The sequence below is a fragment of the Synchiropus splendidus genome, chromosome 11 (assembly GCF_027744825.2).
Source record: "Synchiropus splendidus isolate RoL2022-P1 chromosome 11, RoL_Sspl_1.0, whole genome shotgun sequence".
NCBI classification, from domain to species: Eukaryota; Metazoa; Chordata; class Actinopteri; order Syngnathiformes; family Callionymidae; genus Synchiropus; species Synchiropus splendidus.
Genome location: NC_071344.1, coordinates 16,485,747 through 16,504,639, shown reverse-complemented (window position 1 = coordinate 16,504,639; position 18,893 = coordinate 16,485,747). Strand labels below are relative to the sequence as shown.

Sequence of the window (18,893 nt, the reverse complement as noted above, 5' to 3'; positions counted from 1 at the left end):
ATAATGATGTGGTTTGTGTTTCGAACTAAGTGGCTGCAGTGAGTCCTCATTTTTGGATGTGTGACAATAAGTTCACATTCTATTTGAGGAAACAGCTGTAGAGGGGGGTCATTATAGCCGCTGTTATTGAGTGTGTGTGTGTGTGTGTGCGTGTGTGTGAGACCACTCTTCAAACTTTCTTGGTGGATAACTTCACGCGTGAGCGCGCGCTGCCTTGTGTGTATGTGTGGTGCTCAACGGTCTCCACACAGGCCCGGCCCAGAGGGGGCCGTGTGTAATGAGGAAGTGACAGTGATGACTGCCTGGCAACCAGTTGCTACGCGGGGGCAGAGTGGGATCAGTCCCACAGGCAACATCCAGTAAAATGAAAGCAAAAGAAGAGGGTAAAAACAGCAATCGAAACTTCAGCAAGGTGAAAGAGAAGAAGTCCGTGAAAAGAGTTGGAAAGCAGAGCGACACCGCAGAGGCAAAAAAAAAAAAAAAAACTGGCGTCAATAGAGTCCAAGTGTAACAATGTAGCTGGTGTAACTCATCGCGTAATATGAAGGTCATGGTGGGATCGTCAAGGTCAAAAGCAGAGTTGAAGTCTGAAGTTTAATGGAGGAACACTTCAGCTGTGTGTTCCAATTCCTTCCTTAGTCCTCAATCTTCTCGCGAGGAGCAAGAACTGTTCCAATACTTAGGAAGTTAAATTGAGGAACAAAATTGAGGAACCTAGCTTCCACGATCGAGAGGAAGTCCACGACCTCCCTCTGTATTGAGAAGTACCCATCAATGTGGGTATTATCAATACAATTGTGTATTATCAAAAATGGCATTGAGACCAAGCCACAGATGTATTTTCTTTGAGATATTAAAAACAAAAGACATAAACACAAAAAATGCTTCTTGCTCCTCCCTCTCTTCTTCTTCTTCTTCTGAATTGACAGACGGAACTCCAATTTGGCGTAATGCTGCCCCCAACAGGCTAAAGACGTATCTGCATTAAGTAGTGTCCCATTTCTATGGGACAAAATTTTCCCGAACCCTTGGTTTTGAAAAATGAGGTTGAGGATTGAGGCAGAGGATCAAGGAAGGAATTGGAATTCACCCTTGGTTTCGCCCCACCTGCTTGAGATGAAAGGTGGGAGACACCCCCAAACAATTTGGTCTGATTGTTTGGCCCTAAAGGTTTTTGGACACTGGGAGAAAATCCGAGTTCTTGGTGGAAGGTAACACAAACCCACGAGGAGCATGCAAACAGTAGCCTCACAGCCAGAAGGTTGTGGGTTTGAATCTCATTCAACATATGTTGCTACAGATGATTTAAAAATGGCAGTTACGCATTACAATGCAGAAGGGATCAGTACTTTCTCTAAAAAATGTGTAGAGGTGTGTGTATCTCTCTCTTGGCCAGAAAAAAAAAAGTGTGTGCGTTTGGGTTTCTGCAAGACACAAGGGTGGACAAGAGATGGATGACGGGGAGAAACCGAGGCTGAAGGTCGATTCATCAAACACAACACTGGGCGGACAGACAGGAGAAGAGAGAGAGCAAAGGAGGAGAGGATGGATGAGGGGAGACACAGCGGAGGGAAGCCACGTAAACACGAGGTCAGAGGATGCAGATGGGGAGGGAGAGCTAAAGAGGGGACCGGCATCTCTTTCAGGGGAGCGGCGCAGGCCGGGAGAGGCCCAGCAACCCGGGGGTCTAACAAGCAGACTGGGGCGCTGAATATTGAAACCACTGCTGCGCCTGAGGTGAAGCTACTTACAGCAGGCGGAGCGACTTGAGGCCGTCGAAGGCGTGGACGGGGATGCAGCGGATCTGGTTGTAACTCAGGATGCTGAGGGCGAGAGGAGACACAGGAGGTCAGGCTTTTTAATAAAGGCTTAAAATCCAGCTGGTTATACGAGGCCATTAATACGATCCATCAGGATGATATTAGACATTAACCAGGCCTCTTCATTTTTAGCTCTCCCACTGCAGGCTGACTTCCCTGTCCCCGGCCAAGTTAGAGAAGAGTCATGACCTTCCCTCCCGGTGGCACATCGGTCACAATTCAATGTTTTTTTGAATACAATTGAATACAGTATTATTTTATTCATTAATTGCAAAGCATATATACTATATATACAATTACAATTATGAATTAGTTATTATTGTTCATTCTTAGTGGAAAACAAATACACATGATACATATTTAAAAAAAAAAGAAAATAAAAGTAAAATAAAACAAAGCAAAGAAAGATTAGTTGAGAAATTTAAAAAGCCATGTGTTATGCAGAACAAATTAAAAGTTACTTTGATATTAAAGTGCACAAAGACAAAACAAAATGCGCTTTTACATATATCATTTTTCTACAAATATAAAATGTATATTTATTAACAATAAACAAAATTATTTAGACACAAGAAACATAAATAAATCCCAATTTCCAAGAATAACAAAAAATACACATCTTTAGAGGTGAAAAAAGACAAATTGAAACAATAATAATATATTAATATAAAACGAGAATAGAAATAATATTCAATGCACTATTTTAGTACATTTAAATTTTTATACACTTAAATAATAATAATTGAACTTACAAAACATTATAAAGATGTGTTAAAACATCAAAAAGATTTTTTTGTTTCTTAAATCCTAAACAGACATCAAATGGAGAACAAAACGTACTGAGTAAGGACACGAAATTATACTAAGCACAACAGTTTGTTTCGTCAAACTTTAGAAATACACGTGTGGAGTGGCGGTGAACCCGAGTCAGGGTCGTGGGCGGCCTGAGCCTGAAAACGCTGACTCCTCCGTCTGATATGTATCTTTAAGATCATAATCTAAACAGAGGCGGTAAGCAGTTCCCGGGCTTACGGTCCTCCAGAGTCCACTATCCCATAATTACTGATCGAGCGCAGACCTGGAGGTGCTTCCAAGAAAAAGAAAAGAAGGGCTGTGAACCTGAGCTCCGGCTGGACAAACAAACTGAATAAAGATATTACGCAGTTTGAACCAGACTTCTGTTTGATCCGCAGAAATACTTCATCAGTATTACACCATTTGTCACGGTGGTTATGCTAATATGGGCGACCTTTATAGAGCGCAGTCTGGAGAACATGGATTAGACACTTGAATTATTGTTGAAGGGAGGTCATGAGCAAATATTTGACCTGAAAATGAGAAGGTTACAAAAACACACAAACCACATTTCACCCCATCCAACAGCTGTGTGCCTTGATAAGTCTGGTTCTGGTAACTGCTGCGTGTTTTTACTAGAAAGCAGTCACCATTTAGAGACGTAGAGGAGCTCTGTCACCTGTAGGAGACTCAGAGTGGAGTGTGGGAACAAGACAGGTGTGTGCATCGACACGTCTTGTCATGGAAATGCATGACCATTGAACCGACTCTGCTTTTGTTTCTCTAGATTTCAGCTACTCTTCTCCACTGAAAACAGCAGCCAGGCTTCGCTCCATTCATTTTCAAGTGAAGTGAACGATTCTTGATCTCCACATTGTGTTTCCAACTTACAGCGTGGCCAGCTGGGTCATGTTGCTGAAGGTGTACGGCGCCACCGTGCTGATGCTGTTGTTGCTCAGGTCTCTGTTAATACAAACCACCAAAATGAGTTTTCTTTCTCTCCGTACAAAGGAAGCCGCTTCAAGGTGAGATGAGTCATACGTACACCAGCAACAGATGCTTCAGCGTCGCCAGCTCCTTGGGCACAGATGTCAGTGCATTACCCTCCAGGTAACTGCAGGGCAAGACGAAGGGATATGGCTGCTATACACATACATATTTATGCAAAAATACACAACAGAGAGAGGTCAACCTGGGGTTGAGGCAAGTTCAACGAGTTTCAGAAAACTCTTTTGAGTAAAGCGACAAGATCTGATCTTTGCTCCACTTGCTTCAGGAGGTTCACACGTCGCACACGCGGACACTATGATGGAGAGCCGACCTCTCGCTGATCAATACCTAATCACTGCTATTGACCCGGCAGCGCATCTATTAGGAATATTGTGGAGTTAAGCATCTGTGAGCAAAACATAACTCACTCAACAGTTTCATCAATTTCCTCCTGAACTCATTTCAATACCATACCGCTGTCCAACAAGCAGTAGCCTCAGCACCCAATGGTTGGTTGTATTTCTATGAGTAAAAGCTCAAGTCAAGAGGATTCAATTGTTTTCCAAAGCTTGGGACCTTTTTTCCCCCTTGACCTTTAATATTTAGATTACATAAAATAAATGTAATGAACAATTATAAATACAAACATTATTATCATTAATGTTGTTGTTGTTATTATATTATATAATAACAACTGTATTTATTTTTGAATATATGAAGTGTATTTGACTGACATTCGGTAGTTTTATTTCTTTCTGTATGGCATCATTCTTGTCATCTTTCACTTCATCTTTCTGTCTTTTTTGTCTGCTCACTGGGAACTGAGGAGCAGAGAGCAGCCAGGATCTTGGCAGCAGGTGCAAGATCATTTCTTCCTAAACCCGTGGTAAACCCCTTCCTTTGTAGAGATACTTTGGCTCTCCCTCCAGTGTTTATTTTATTTATTTTTTTTGTGTGTGTGAGTTTTATACTACTTCTCTTCCCTCAGTGTTCCTTTAATCTCTTTTGTAAACACTACTTACAATACTTCATTTATTTTAAATATGACTTATTATTATTATGTGTTTATTTTTAGCTATTTTGTCAGGAGACAAAGTCAGAGCGGCTAGATGGAGATGGTTTGGACATGTACAGAGGAGAGAGAGCCAGTACATTGGTAGGAAGATGTTGAGGTTGGAACTGCCAGGCAGAAGGTCGAGCGGAAGGCCAAAGAGGAGATTTATGGAGGTGGTGAAGGAGGACATGAGGATTGTAGGTTGGAGAGAAGAGGAAGCAGAGGACAGGGTGCGATGGAGGAAGATGATCTGCTGTGGCCACCACTGAAGGGAGAAGCCGAAAGGAAAAGAAGAAAAAGATTTTTTTTTATTTTTGTGTTTCATAAATCTATTCATATGTTTCTTTAAAAAAATGTCATCACATTGAAGTGAAGAGGAGAATGCAGGCAGGGTGGAGAAGCTTTACTCAACACAAGTGGTCACTGCTGAGATGTTTGTCAAATTGGAAACTCGTGAATCGTAGTTAGAAGAGTCAGAGTTGAAGATACCGGGAATGTTATATGGAGGGGCTGGAAAGGAGCGTAACAGAGATGAGTCTATCAAAGGAAAGACAGATTTGTGTGGAGGAGGGACCAAGAATGTTGGAGATGAAGAAGAGAGCCAAACAAGGAAGGCGGAGGACTTTCTGAGGAAAGCCTTGATGGGAAATTCCAAGAGAAGATGAGGTGGACTCACAGCTCGGTGGTGTCCTTGGGAATGCCCTTGGGCAGCGCGTGCAGCCCTCTGTTACTGCAGCGCACCACCGTGTCAGAGCACGTGCAAACATCGGGACATCCGGACGTGGAGAGGCAGCCGTTGTCCTCCACTCCTGAGAAGAGAAACGTGGCGCTGCGTGTTTACAACCTGCACTCAAGTGGTTCTTTGTGTGAGTGGAAAGAGCAGCCTATTAAGGCCAGACACCGTCCTGCCTCACATGAACCCAACGGCTTCCAAACTCATTTCCAAACAGGAAATTAGAAAAGTCTAATGAGTTTTAAGGCGATGGAGGAAGAAGAAAAAAAAAAGTAAAATCACAGGCTAAAACAGCTGAAGAAGCCAAACCACATGTTGTCAATAGCATCAGCACTGGCTGCCAAAAGCAAGATTGGCAGCCGTCGTCATGGCAACAGCAGCATCGCTGTGGAGGCTGATGTCATCCAAGGCTGTTTGCTGGCAAAGCAGGGAGACCTTGTAACCTTCACAGATGATGTGTTTCTGCGCGCTCCATGTCTTAGACGGCAAAGTATCGTAAACTTGAAAGGATTCAGCCGAGCAACCGCCATAGGAGCTTGAAGGGGCAGCAGCTGGAGTTAAGAAGCCCAGACTTTCCCAGCCTCTCCACTAGAAACCTCGAGCTCTTTCTCCTCAGGGAAATCCCAGACGTTCCCAAGTCAAGATTGTTTTTTGAATCAAACAATGACTATAAACATTTTTTAAATGATGTGTTTGTCAAAGGCACTTAACTGTAGGAAGCAAATTTAAATCCCAATTTACTACACAGCCAAAAGTGTTTTGACCCAATAAATATGATCAACATCCTGCATTTTTAGCTCCCTGAGTAAAAAATAAATTTCACTTTAAAAATACATGACGTCTTAAAAAACACAGCTCGCAACACTACTGCTACTACTACAACTACTACTACTCCTAGTACTACTACTAATAATAATATATTCATTTATGTTGTTAATTTTTTTATTTTTTCTGCTTTTTTTCACAGCTTATTGAACTTACTTTGAGTCACGTGATGGTAAAAGCCAGGTTTCATGAACAAGTAAGTAACATTTGCGCTCACAATTATATTAAAATTAAATGTATGTAGTTCATAAAGTAGTGATTTTTAAAAACACTTTCTGAGCATCTGTCATTTTGAGAGCTTTAAGGCTTGAAAAAAAAAAGAAAAATATATCATTTAGTATATAACAAAATAGCAGAAACTATACATGAAAGTGCATGATTTAAAAATAATGTGAAACAGCCGCACTGTCAATAAGCAGACGTCAGGAAGATCAGATGACTCACCATCACATGTGAAGTCAGGCGTCGCCACATCCTGGATGGGAATCTCCTTGAGGAACGCTGGCCTCTGACACCGAGGGTTTCCACTGACCACCCTGGTCTTCTTCAGCCACTGACCGAGCCAAGCCAAGTGGCAATCACACACGTACGGGTTGGACAGGAGATTACTGTCAAAGACATTTGAATAAGTAGGAGCCTCCCCATAATCCCGCTGCAGTGCAGGTCAGGAAATCCACCGACGTGGTTGGAGAATAAAGGGGAAAAAGGTTATCAATCGCTGCTTAATTCACCCGCTAAAGTCAATGAGATACAAAAAAGAAAAGAGGCGACAGCGGCATTGTGCGAGGAGAAAAGAGGAAGACGTGTTATCCGTTCATCGTATTCATTTTTGATCACTGCCAAAAGTTTTTTGTCGCCTGCCAAGCTGCTCATGTAATATTCATGCTGAGCGATATTTAAAACGGGACGGTCTAATTTTAAAATATGTGGTTTGATTCACTATTGAAAAGTGGAAGAAAGAGGGAGGGGTGCTGAGAAGAGGGACTCAGAAGTGACATTGGAGGAATATTTCAGCGGCTGTGCAGCATGTATTGATTTGAAAAGCACTCTTATTTTAACATAAATTTGTTGCCAAGACATTTTCATATATCTCTACTAGTGAGGTAGGTTTTTAGTCTGCCAGTATTCCAATTTGTTTCAATGATGTGCACGAAGAAACAGATGAATTATTATAAATATTTACCTTAACTGGTTTTATTATGAATCAATTTTCTGTCCAAATTTAAAGTTTTAATACTTCTAAAAATTATATGATTTCTTTCTTTTAGGGATTTAATTCCAATAAATGTAAATTACATTTAAATGGACCATTTATTTCAATTATCATGTCAATATTAAATGTCAAAATGTTGTACGGTGGAAACTGCTTTAGTTCTACACAATATAATAATACAGTGCAATAAACAAGACAGTAAAGAAAAAAAAACATCATTTCACCAAGTTTATGAATACTTTGTTTGTCATACTTGTTTTATTATGAAACGAATAGTAGTTATTTATTAATTATACACGCTGCAATATTATATAATAAACAAAATTCCACAATTTCTTTATAAACATATTCAGTTCACTCCAGGGATGAACCTAACCAACAGTGGAGCAAATGATGCGAGCGAAGTTCCACAGATGAGAAAAAAGTGAGGTCAATTAGATTTTCTTTTAAATATTTTACTTTTTAGTTTTCCTTAATTTATACCTGTCAAATAAACAAAGAAACCACACTTTATTATCAAACACTATGTATCAAATAGTTGTATATATCTTCACTTCTTAGTCATTAAAATGTTATATATTTTTTTCCAAAATCCAAACACAAATATTCTCCAACTGCTACTGTGACTGAAAACTAGATGAACATCTACATTTACAAACCATTGAACACGTCCGTGCTTGACTCTGAATGGACGCTGTATAACAAGGTTGAGGCTTTGATCGGAGAGAAATGGTGCTAAAAGGGGGTGAACATGGTGGTTTATTTATGCGCCCAAAGTTTTCTCAACAAAAGTTTCATGGTTTCAAAGAAGAAAGGAACCGACAGCAACAATGGCAGTGAGAGAAAAAAAAAGAAATGAAATAAAGAAAAGGTTTGGAATGAGAAAAAGCAGCACACGAGGGAAACATTGGGCAGCAGTTTTAGTATTCTGCGGAAGAAGGAAGCAGCGAACAAGTGATGTTTTATCGATTTTACAAGTTCACATATAGGTGGTCTGAGATATCACCACACAAGAGCACACACCCCGCGTATCTCCCACTCTGCCTTAGTCTTAACTGACAGTATGAAACTTGAAAAGAGCCTCAAACAGCAGTCAACATCTTCAGGGAGATTCTTTGGATGAAAGCATTCAAAAACAGACCAAATTTACGAGTGTGTGTGAGGTGGCGCGCTCGATAACCTCGGAGCAAGGATGGAAAAAAACAGGGATTAGAGTTAAAGGAGATAAAAAGCAGGATCCGCACATTAGCGGAGCAGATAATGGAGCGGCGGGAAAAGCCGGCGGGAGTCGACCGATAACACTTACATGGTGGACAGAGAGTGCAGGGTGGAGAAGGCTCCCGGGGCGATGCTGGAGATCCGGTTGTCATACAGCGACAGCAAACGCACGGAGCTAAGACCCGTGAAGGTTGTGTTGTCAATGCAGCTGATCTGGTTGCTACGCAGCATCCTGAGAGAACAGAAGTGTCACCATCGTAAAAGAGGCCTAAATCATCGTGACAAAAACCGCTATCACCACCACCACCTCTTTAAAATCTTCTCCTTATATGGGCATCACTAAAATACGACCTCGCTCCGTGCCATCAATCACACGCAAATCCAAACCAGAGCCTTCAAGACCCCCAAGAAAGAGGCGGTGATGTGACACGACGGTTTGAGTGCCGGGGACAGCTAAGTGAGTTAGTTAACATTAGCCATCTCTGGGACGAGCTAACCCAGTTAGCATGGCTATTACTGGAGCATGGAGCCTGGTAACGTAATCCAGAGACAGCCGTGATGCCATTAGAGAGTCATTAGCCTCCATATACACACGTGATGACATTAGCCAGTCATTAGCTGGCAAACACAGGCAACATTAGCTCGGCTCATGATTTCATAAGTCTTGATTGGACACAAGGGGGAGGACGAGAGGGGACGCAGAGACGCAGTGTGCCATCATTAGCGGTGACTTTAACGGTAATAAACAACCACCTATTTAATATTCACCGTGAGGAAGACTGGAGTTATCCAGCACACACAACATTTTGGAGGACTTTCTCTCAAGCGTCTTCGTGCTCTTCTCCAGTCGAACACGAAAAGGGACGAAAATCGCGACATCTTTCGACACCACACTAAACAATTCATGTTGAAGTAAGCGACTTACAGAGTTTTCAGGCCAGTCAGGCCTCGGAACATTCGTCCCTGCAGTCCAGTTAGCTTGTTGCCGGTCAGCAGAAGCTCCAGGACTCCGGACGCCCCGTCGAAAGCGCCCTCGCGGATGTCGCGCAGCTTGTTGTTACTGAGGTTGCTGCGGAAGAAAGAAGAGACAGACTTGGATGTCACGTCTTGTGTAGCCACCCGCCGCGGCAGTGAGGCCTTTCGTTTTCAGTCTGGTTCTGTTGAGATTTCTGCCTCAAACTTTCCCACACAAGAGCCACACTACTAAGAGAGATTGAGTTTGTTAGAGGGTTTAGGAGGGTTAGAGAGTTTCAATATGAAAAAAAAAAAACATTTTTGATCCACATGTTTTTGCACAGAAAACTAACAAAAATAAATCTAAATAAATGATCTCAATTTTCTTTAAATTTTTTACCCATGGAGTGATGCAAAACGTAATGACCTAGTACGACTCCTGGTGGTACGCATCTGTCTATTTGTGCGTAACCTTTTAAAAAGCTCCATAAAAACAAGAAGCCTTCGACTTCAATCACCTCACGCAGTAGCAAGAAATGTTGAAGGGTTGGGGCTGAGGAAGTGCTGAATTTGCTAGTCATGCGATCACAATAGCGTTTGTCCGCCAAATGGACAAGCGGTGCGACACATCTAATAAACATTTTCCACATATTAAACATGGCGAGACAGTAAACGTTAGCTCCCGGTACAATAAGTGGCTTGTTATCAATTCAGTTTTTATTTCATTACTACGACCTCACCACTAGGTGTCGCCGACTTCATCAACAGCGACTCACAATCGATTCCGTCGCCAGGCAACGTGACGTGTGAAAATAATAAAAGTGATGGAGCATCTGTCCATGTTTACGTCCTCCTCGCTGGCCGCCAGAGATATTTACGAGATAACACCTCACAACAACGATATATCAGCATGTATTTACGATCAATTACCGCACACATGTCTATAATCACTGTTAAGTGGTCGCCATGGGAACCGTTTTTATCAGAACTATGGAGGGATTAATCCCCGTCTTGGGTGGGGTTTCCTCAGACTATTAAAAATGGCGCTTTTTAGGTCACAAACGTGGAAGCGAATGAGACAAGACGCAGCTTGACTCATGCGCTTCTTATCAGCTTTGCCAAAGTGGAGGAGAGAACCAAGAGAAGGAAGACGACGCCATTGAGAGGAGCGAAATGGAAATGAGCGCCGGCCAATCTATATTGTCAGCGACACCCGTAGATGGTTCCCAATTTCCTCTTCGATAAATCAGCTCGCACGCGCACAAGCTTGCCGAGAAGGTTGTAGATAAAGTAGGACTGTAAATCTTCACCATGGGCCCAGTTTCCACTCCCCTTTAATACCTGCCTTTTTCAAAACTCCCACACATCCCTTCTTCCTTTCCATCACTGTCCACATCCTCCATCCAAAACTCATTCAGAACTTTCCTCATAATATTCCTGCATTCGTCTTTGCTTCTACTTTGGCCTCTGAGTGACCTTCCCTTAGCTTTTCATACCTTCTCTACCTTCAACATTTCAGTCGGTAAAAGCAAGGAGTATATAGAGATGTCAGGTTTTGCTCAAACAAGTAAAGAAATACTCACATCTTTTTTAAATTGGGCAGCTTCTTAAATGTTCCTGAAGCCTCCAGGACTGCAATCTCGTTGTCGTTCAGTCGCCTGCAGAGAGGAAGAGTGAGACGTTTACATTAGAAAGAGTGTTGCTTCTTCAGACTTTCATGGCACCACACGTCAGCTGGAAACAAATGAATATTTTACAGAGTTGCAGTGACAGGCTGCATTAGATTGACTTTCTGGATCATCCAGTCGGTGAACTCCACGAGACCGCAATGATCGGAAACTCTTGAGAATGTATTGGATTTATCACAAGGTCAGTGATCTGGGAGAGACTCAAATGGAGAGAAGCCACTGGAGGTGGTTGATTCCAAAGGGTTGATTCGTGACCTTGGATATGGATGGATGGATGGATGGATGGATGGATGGATGGATGAATGAATGGATGGATGGATAGATGGATGGATGGATGTGTGTTGACCTAAGAGGCAGCTTCAACTTCAGCATGATGGTGACCACGATGGGGCACATTATGTTTTCTGTCACTCTCTGTTGGCTAAATGACATAAGTGAACCACCTCTGAAACTGTCTCATCCAGGAAAAGTACCTCGACAGCCAGGAGGCTGAAGGTAGGTAACAACCCGTGTCTGAGTGCTGAGTGGTCTTCAACAATAAGGGTTGAGAAGGTCTGTTTCTATGACACACTTTCAGGCAGCAAACATGTGGAGCCTCTGGATCCTCATTCCTAATTGCAGTCCCTTGGATGTGACGGCTGCATTCAAGGTAATAAGCATTAGGAATTATCCAAATAAAGCAGAACCATAGCGGAGGGGAGAAGAAGGTGCGAGGTGGGTGATGAATCTTTTCTATGTGGTCATCAATACGCACTTTGCCCTGAGTCCAGGGAAAACACTGAGAGATAAGAAGCCAGCCATCTGCTTTATTGTCGCAATTTGTACGAAAGGCTGCGGCTAAGAGGATGTGCTTAAGCTACACCAGCCTGTTTTGGGGGAATAAAGTGTAGGTTCAGCACCAGGGGAAGCTCGATAATGAGTGCATCAACCGTGATGGCGGAGACGTGACGGATTTACGGTTTAAAGGGGGATAGTTTTGGTCTGTTTCAAATCAGCCATAGTGTAACTGATGCCCCATTAAAGATGAATGTTGGTGGTTGAAACACTGGTTCATAAGGTGAACATTATGTTTTAAAACAACCGTAGTGTGGAGTGCAGTGTGAAGTGTCCTGTCAGTTATTTATCATGTTCACAGAAGGTTATTTGACTGTTCATTCAAATCACATATATTGTCTTAAAACACTCTTTGCAGTGCCAACTTTCTTGAGTTTATTAGCATCTGCTAGCATTAGCTACTGAGCTAGCCTCACCTCTCTGACAGTCAAAAACACTACAATATACTTCTTCCATTATTACTTTTACCCTCATAGTGCCCTATTAAACCTTTGCTCTCCCTTCTTTTCGCAGTTTTGACCATCTCTACATTAGCATCTTTGAACATTAGCATCTTCCTCAGATGCTAACTATTATCAACACTCATCATAGAAGTGGAAACTTAATTCAGAAGTTGACACAGAAAAGCACTGCTACAGAGGATATTGACACAGAAACGGATGAGAACTGAGTAAGATGTGAAATTCAGAGCAAACAACAATGTGCATGGAAAATCTAAAATTTAAAACACAGACCGATGAAAATATCTGCATTATTTCAGATATATTGTCCTGAATAAATAATGTGACAAAAATTAGAAGTGGCTCCTAGGGAGTAAAGGGAGTCAAGATGTGCTATTTTCGGCTTCAATAGATTTAAGACAAACAGAAATACTATTTTTAATGTTGTAAATTTAAAGTAACACTCATATTAATGCAACATAAAGTTTCAAATTTCATTTATATATCTCACTAGCTAAGAAATAAACCCAAATCTAGCTTTTATTGGCTAAGTGCTTAGTGTCTGTCTTTTATTTTTATTATTTTCAGTAAACGTATTGTTTTTTAAATTTATTTTATTTATTGTAATTCTGTCTCCCTCAGATCATTATGAAATATAAACATTGATGTTTTCACTTTTGCAAAGGGCCACAGGAGGCATTGCAGTTTGAAAGCGGGTCCAGGAGCAGATGGTCGGAGTGTGTGTGGGAACTACTATGAGCGAGGTGTGATCTTATCATAATGCGAGCTAGAGGTCCGTCAGGTCCAAATGAGAATCTCTGTAAAGCACACAAGCCTCTAGTTTCACTTGTACATACCAATATATTCATAACAATTGTCTCAATAACAAACAAATCCAGCAGAATTTTTTGTGTTCATTATTCTCAGTCGGGTGGAATATTTACTTCTAGGGACATTAACATTCATAAACTTCAGCTATGTAAAACAGCGAGAGGAAAACAAAGTAAGTGCCTTTGATTTTTGTTTTTTTTCTTCATTAAATTTGACAACACTAATTTGCCGCTGAACAGTGCTTTGTTTAAAATTAGGTCCTTTCATTTGTTCTGCATGGCCAAATAATATTCCAGTAGTATTTTTTCTCCACGTCTTCTTCACTCCAGCGAGGATCTTATCGACTATTCAGTATTCCGGTGTGAAGCTCTGCCCTTCTTCAGATATCATGATGGCTCCTTTGGGACTGGAGGGGGCGAAATGGAAAATACTGTCTGGAGAAATTTCAGTTTGGGAGCTCAAAAATGAAAAGTGACATTTGGGATATGGCTGTGAGGGAGACGGAGTATCTGACACGTGAGGGGAATTTAGATCAACATTGCCTTATGTATTCAATGTAGAATTTGTGATGTGAGTAGCTGCGACAAGTTTGAGGCGTGAAAGGAATTTACATTTTCAGCATTCAATTTGGACGATATCAGTCTGTTGGACAGGCTGTTTTCCATATCTCCTATTCATAGGGGCCATAGGCTCCTAGTTGGTCCAGCTGTGATCACCCCAGTTTTTAGTGCTGGTTTAGGTGACTTTGAGCGAACTTTCAGCAAAGGATGTGAGTTCAAGACGGTAGTCCCAGAGCGCCACATGATGGTAATATGCAAAACATATTTGTCATTTGTACAAAGTGTGGAATAACTGAGCTTCCTGGCATTGAGTGACAGTGGTGTGCCATAGAAAGGGCTGCTCCAGTACCAACTAAGGGGCGCCATTTGATGGACTGAAGCATGAAAAATATGAGGGACTGGATCCAAACTTACAGGTCGGTGGTGTGTTCAGGAATGTGTGGCGGGAGACGGGTCAGTTTGAGATTGGAGCAGTCGACCACCGTGCCCTCACAGCGACATTTCTCCGGACAGACCAGGTCCTGGAAGCACTCGCCGCTCAGCCGGCTGCGATAGTCCTCCTGACCTGTAGAGCGGCAGGATAAGGAGAGACGGTAGAGAGATGTGAGGATGGATACCGGGCTCCAGGCACATTCTAGGAGATCACTCGGACATCGGATACAAATGAGCTGAGCACACAACGGCAACACAGTGTTGTCAGGTTAGATTGTTTAGGAGGAGTTGCGGTGGAGGTGGGTTGTGAGCCGCCAGCAAAGCTGAAGGGTGAGAAGGCGTGTGCAGTTTGAATTGCAGGTCTCATCGAGTAAAACACGAAACCTACTTTTGTGTTAAACAACTCCCTCCTTTGAAGGTACTCATGCAAGACTGCGACAAAACTATGATCTTTACAGGTGGAACCCAAAAAACACATTCAGTTTGATCCTCAACAAGGCGCGTGATTGGCTGGGAGAGGCGGGTGAGCGTGTGCGAGGCGGTCCCTGGCGCTTGACGGAACCATGTGATGTCACAGTAGGCGGGGCCACATGGTTAGATCAAGCACAAGAGACAGCTGCACCAACCAATCAGAATGCGGGTCCACACAGGAGGAAGGCGAGGAGGGGGTTAAGGGTCCAAACAGGAGAGGAGAGGCAACAGACAGCCGCAGGTCCAAACAGGAAGGGGCGGAGCTGTCCACAAACGTCCAGAGAGGAAGAGGAGATGCAAATAGAGGACTGCGAAGAGGGAAGGCTGAAGCGAAAGAACAGCCATGACCAGCAACACAAGCAAGAGTCCAATTTAAAAAAAATAAATAAATAAATAAAAAAGTCAGACTTTTAAATTTCCCACATTACTTCCAGAAGCAATGATGTAGCAAATCATCCCCGGTTCATTTGTGAGAGCCCAGACAGTGGCCATGACTCAGAATCAACTCAAAACGTTTCTTAACATTGGGAAAAGCATCCTACACCGACTAGTTTCCTCACGTCGATGTTTCAGCTCTACTGCATGTCTCTCATGGACGGCGAGGCTCAACTCCGTGACAAGGAAGTTTGTATCCTTGTTTTCAATCCTGCATTTTTCAATGTAACCTTCCACTGCATGTGTTTTTCATTTCGAGGTGGAAAAACACCCTATTTTTTTAATAATATATATCCGATAAGGACGTATTCCTCACCAGTGCACCGGAACTTCTTGCCCTTGACCTGGCTGATGCGCTTGTTGGCCAGTCTCCTGGGGTGGCTGCAGCGAGCGCCGCTGGTCTCGATGGGGTTGTCAAACAGGTAGTCAGCCAGCCACTTCAGATGACAGTCGCACATGAAGGGGTTCTGGGCCAGATGACTGCATCAGACAGACAATTATGAAGTCGCCGGTATCAAAGGCAGGCACCTTTAGTTTCGGGGAGGAACACTCACAGAGTCTTGATGGCGCGCAGCGGCGCGAATAAACCTTTGCTTATGGTTTGCAGTTTGTTGTCGTACAGTGAGAGCAGGTTGAGGTTCTGCAGGTCCTGGAAGGTGTTGACGCGAAGGCAGTTGATTTTGTTGGCGTTGAGGAGCCTGAAACACAAATCCAGAAAGCAGCTGTGATTCTTTGTGAGCCGATCTTTGTTCAGTTAGGTTTGTTAAGCGGAAAATTTAACATGACAACAATAACATGGCCTCCTGCCAGAAGGAAGACCTGCACATCTCTGAGTCCTGGAGACATACAGGTCATGAAGAAGTGGCAGGCTGGAACCCATCACCTGCTTAGCAGAACAAACAACAGAATAAACCACTCGGAGTCATGTTGTCACTGACAGATTTAGAGCCAAAGTCACCAAAGTAACCATCTTCCACCGAACCTGACCTACCGTCTCCACTTTCCCGTTTTTTTGGTTCGACTGACAAAAATCACTGCTGACTTGGTGAATTTCATAATTGCAGCGCCTCCTAAGGAGCGCATTAGCGCACGTGTACTCACAGGTAGATGTGCACGTGCTGCTTTGCGACATTTCCTCGCCTCATTAAGCAGCTCCCAGCGTGAGTCTAATTACCAGAAGCTGCACCAGGAAAACAAAGCAGCACCGACGTCTCCGCAGGAGTCGGCTTTAACGTGGAAAGAAAGCAGTTTGGCATCAAACTATTTAACATATTGTTTAACGTTGTTTAGAAATTGACTGTTTGTTCTGCAGGTATTCACATGTCCCCTTGAGTGGATCAGGTGCGGCACCAGGGACCTTGCTCAAGGGCCAGAACTGGCAACCTTGCCAAACCAAACTCATTGCCTCCTGTTTCCACATCTGAGTTTCTTTATTCTATACAAGTAAATCTCCGCCATATATTTTACTTTGGGTAAACACAATGTGAATCTTGCACCATCATTCTTCATCTATTTGATATTAATGCTCAGGTGCTGATCGTACTAGTTCAATGCTAACTTGCATCGCTTCAACGATGTTGCTCCGCTGGCCTCTTCCCTTCTGTCTTCTTCATTTTCAATCCTTTAAGATTCCAGTCCTGTCTCTCTGTCAGTCCTGACGCTTCATAACTCTAACCAGGAGCCTCTGTCGCCAACTGCTCGGTGTCTTCAATGCAATTATTCAGCCTAAATTCTTGCTTAGTCAGGGTTCATAATAACTAGTGCTGTTTAGAGTGAAGCCTTTCCAGATGCTGACACGTACTTCATAAATGGCTAATAACTGCTAATAACTGCTAAACAGGTGAATAAATAATTAACAAATAATATGTGTTGCCTCATCATGTCTTCATCAAGTATTTTATTTTATTAACTAAAAAGATTAAAAAAAAATAAGGAAAAATAAAGGTAGACATATGAGAAAAATATGTTGAAACAGATATTATAATCTCCACTTTTTTTCGAATTCCATTTTTTTTCCAATTTATGTAGAATTAGATTTCACAATCGTTTGACTGACAGTGAAGCACAGCGAGTTTTTCAGTATATCTGTGATATTATCATTGATTCAATTGCATTGATCAACCACTAATAATGTGCATTTATTGAATTATTACATTTAATAATTTCGGTAATAATAATTTCCGTCCATTTCGCAGGACTATGACATTTTACCTCAGAGGTTTTGGGGGCGTCTGCATCTGAAATGTGCTGAACGGATGTCAGAGAAACAACAGATTTTCTGAAAATATTATTGGCTTTTTTTATTTATTTATTTTTTAGTTTTTTGGGGGGCGGATCTGCTGCTCTTCCTTAACAGATGTATGTGCTCCCCAAGTGCTTTTCTAGCTTCAGAAAACATTCACTTTTTTATTATTATTATGAGCAGGTCCTTATATTCATTTATAGAAATTTGGTTTTATTTGTGCGGCATTTGCAAGTTAATTTACTAACAGTACTAACATGTAATACTCATCGGGTGAACTGACTTCAATTCACATTGATTCAATCGTATTCTGACATTTGCATTATGGGCATATTTAACTCCATATTAAAGCTCAACCAGCTCTGAAGACACCTCACACTTGACTCTAATTTGGTTCTAATGGACTCTGATGGTGAAGATGTGATTCCATTTTTAGCAGCCAACTGTGGGTTGAAATTTCCCAGGGAATCAAATAACCACTTCCTTTTCCTTTATATGTTTTTAATGGGTCTTCCTCCCACCTCACACACTGCTTCCATCCACTCATTCATCCACCGGCCCCCTCCACTCCCACCTCTGAATATGCAGCATGCATCTCCAATGAGCCGACTAAGCCCATAAAAAGTGTTGGTTAGATGCTTCCATCCTCATTCCGCTCGCTTCGCTTCCTTTAACGACAGCAAAGCTGGGAATATTAGTTGTTCCTGCAGTGGACTGCGGCATTTTTAAATACTTAGCACGCGGCCATGCTCCAGCGCGGTGGCAGAAACAGGAGTCAGAACTTTAGCTGCTCCACTTATTGGCCCTGAGGGATTATTCAGAGATTATCCGGCGAAAAGGGGTTTTATTCAAAGGTAATGTGAGGTTTTATTACAAGGCCTGAAGTCAAAGCCAGTCATGTGACCTAGAGCGGGGGGAAAAAAAGAAAAGTTCAGGGAGATGTTTCGCTTGTTCAACACTGATTCTGCGGGTGTACGTGGCCAGCCATGGTCGGCCCCAGGTCCACATGAGGCCCTCTGCCCAATTTTTTCTGACTCTCATGAGGTGAGTGTCAAACTTTATCTTGTTTATTTGATTGTGTGATAATATAGTTTTTATATATTTACTGACCCCCTCCTATTTTTCAATTTCTCCATGTTTTATTAGAATTGTCAACTGTATCATTCTGTGCTTTGGATGGTAGAAACGACACATTTTTTCACATTTTTTATATAAAGAAATCAATGTTTGTTTGTTTTTTTCACTTTAAGATTTATTTATTCATTTGTTTGGTTATTATTTATTTATTATTAACAGAAATATGCACCAAATGGCAATAGCTGCATCAAGTTTTTTCTTTTCTTTTTCTTTTTTTGGAT

The 18,893-nt window shown here is 42.1% G+C and overlaps 1 protein-coding gene across 1 annotated transcript in view; it reads right to left on the bottom strand.

Moving 5' to 3' along the window:
• The window catches only part of slit3 (slit homolog 3 (Drosophila)), a 236,512-nt gene that overhangs the window by 26,663 nt on the left and 190,956 nt on the right, over nucleotides 1-18,893 (bottom strand). Inside the window, exons 13-23 of the mRNA XM_053878275.1 lie at nucleotides 15,848-15,991; nucleotides 15,610-15,773; nucleotides 14,370-14,520; nucleotides 11,186-11,260; nucleotides 9,574-9,717; nucleotides 8,737-8,880; nucleotides 6,662-6,825; nucleotides 5,336-5,468; nucleotides 3,661-3,729; nucleotides 3,507-3,578; nucleotides 1,752-1,823 (exon numbers count right to left, since the gene is read on the bottom strand). Of these exons, the coding sequence (XP_053734250.1) occupies nucleotides 1,752-1,823; nucleotides 3,507-3,578; nucleotides 3,661-3,729; nucleotides 5,336-5,468; nucleotides 6,662-6,825; nucleotides 8,737-8,880; nucleotides 9,574-9,717; nucleotides 11,186-11,260; nucleotides 14,370-14,520; nucleotides 15,610-15,773; nucleotides 15,848-15,991 (1,332 nt within the window). The remainder of the gene's footprint in view (nucleotides 1-1,751; nucleotides 1,824-3,506; nucleotides 3,579-3,660; nucleotides 3,730-5,335; nucleotides 5,469-6,661; nucleotides 6,826-8,736; nucleotides 8,881-9,573; nucleotides 9,718-11,185; nucleotides 11,261-14,369; nucleotides 14,521-15,609; nucleotides 15,774-15,847; nucleotides 15,992-18,893) is intronic.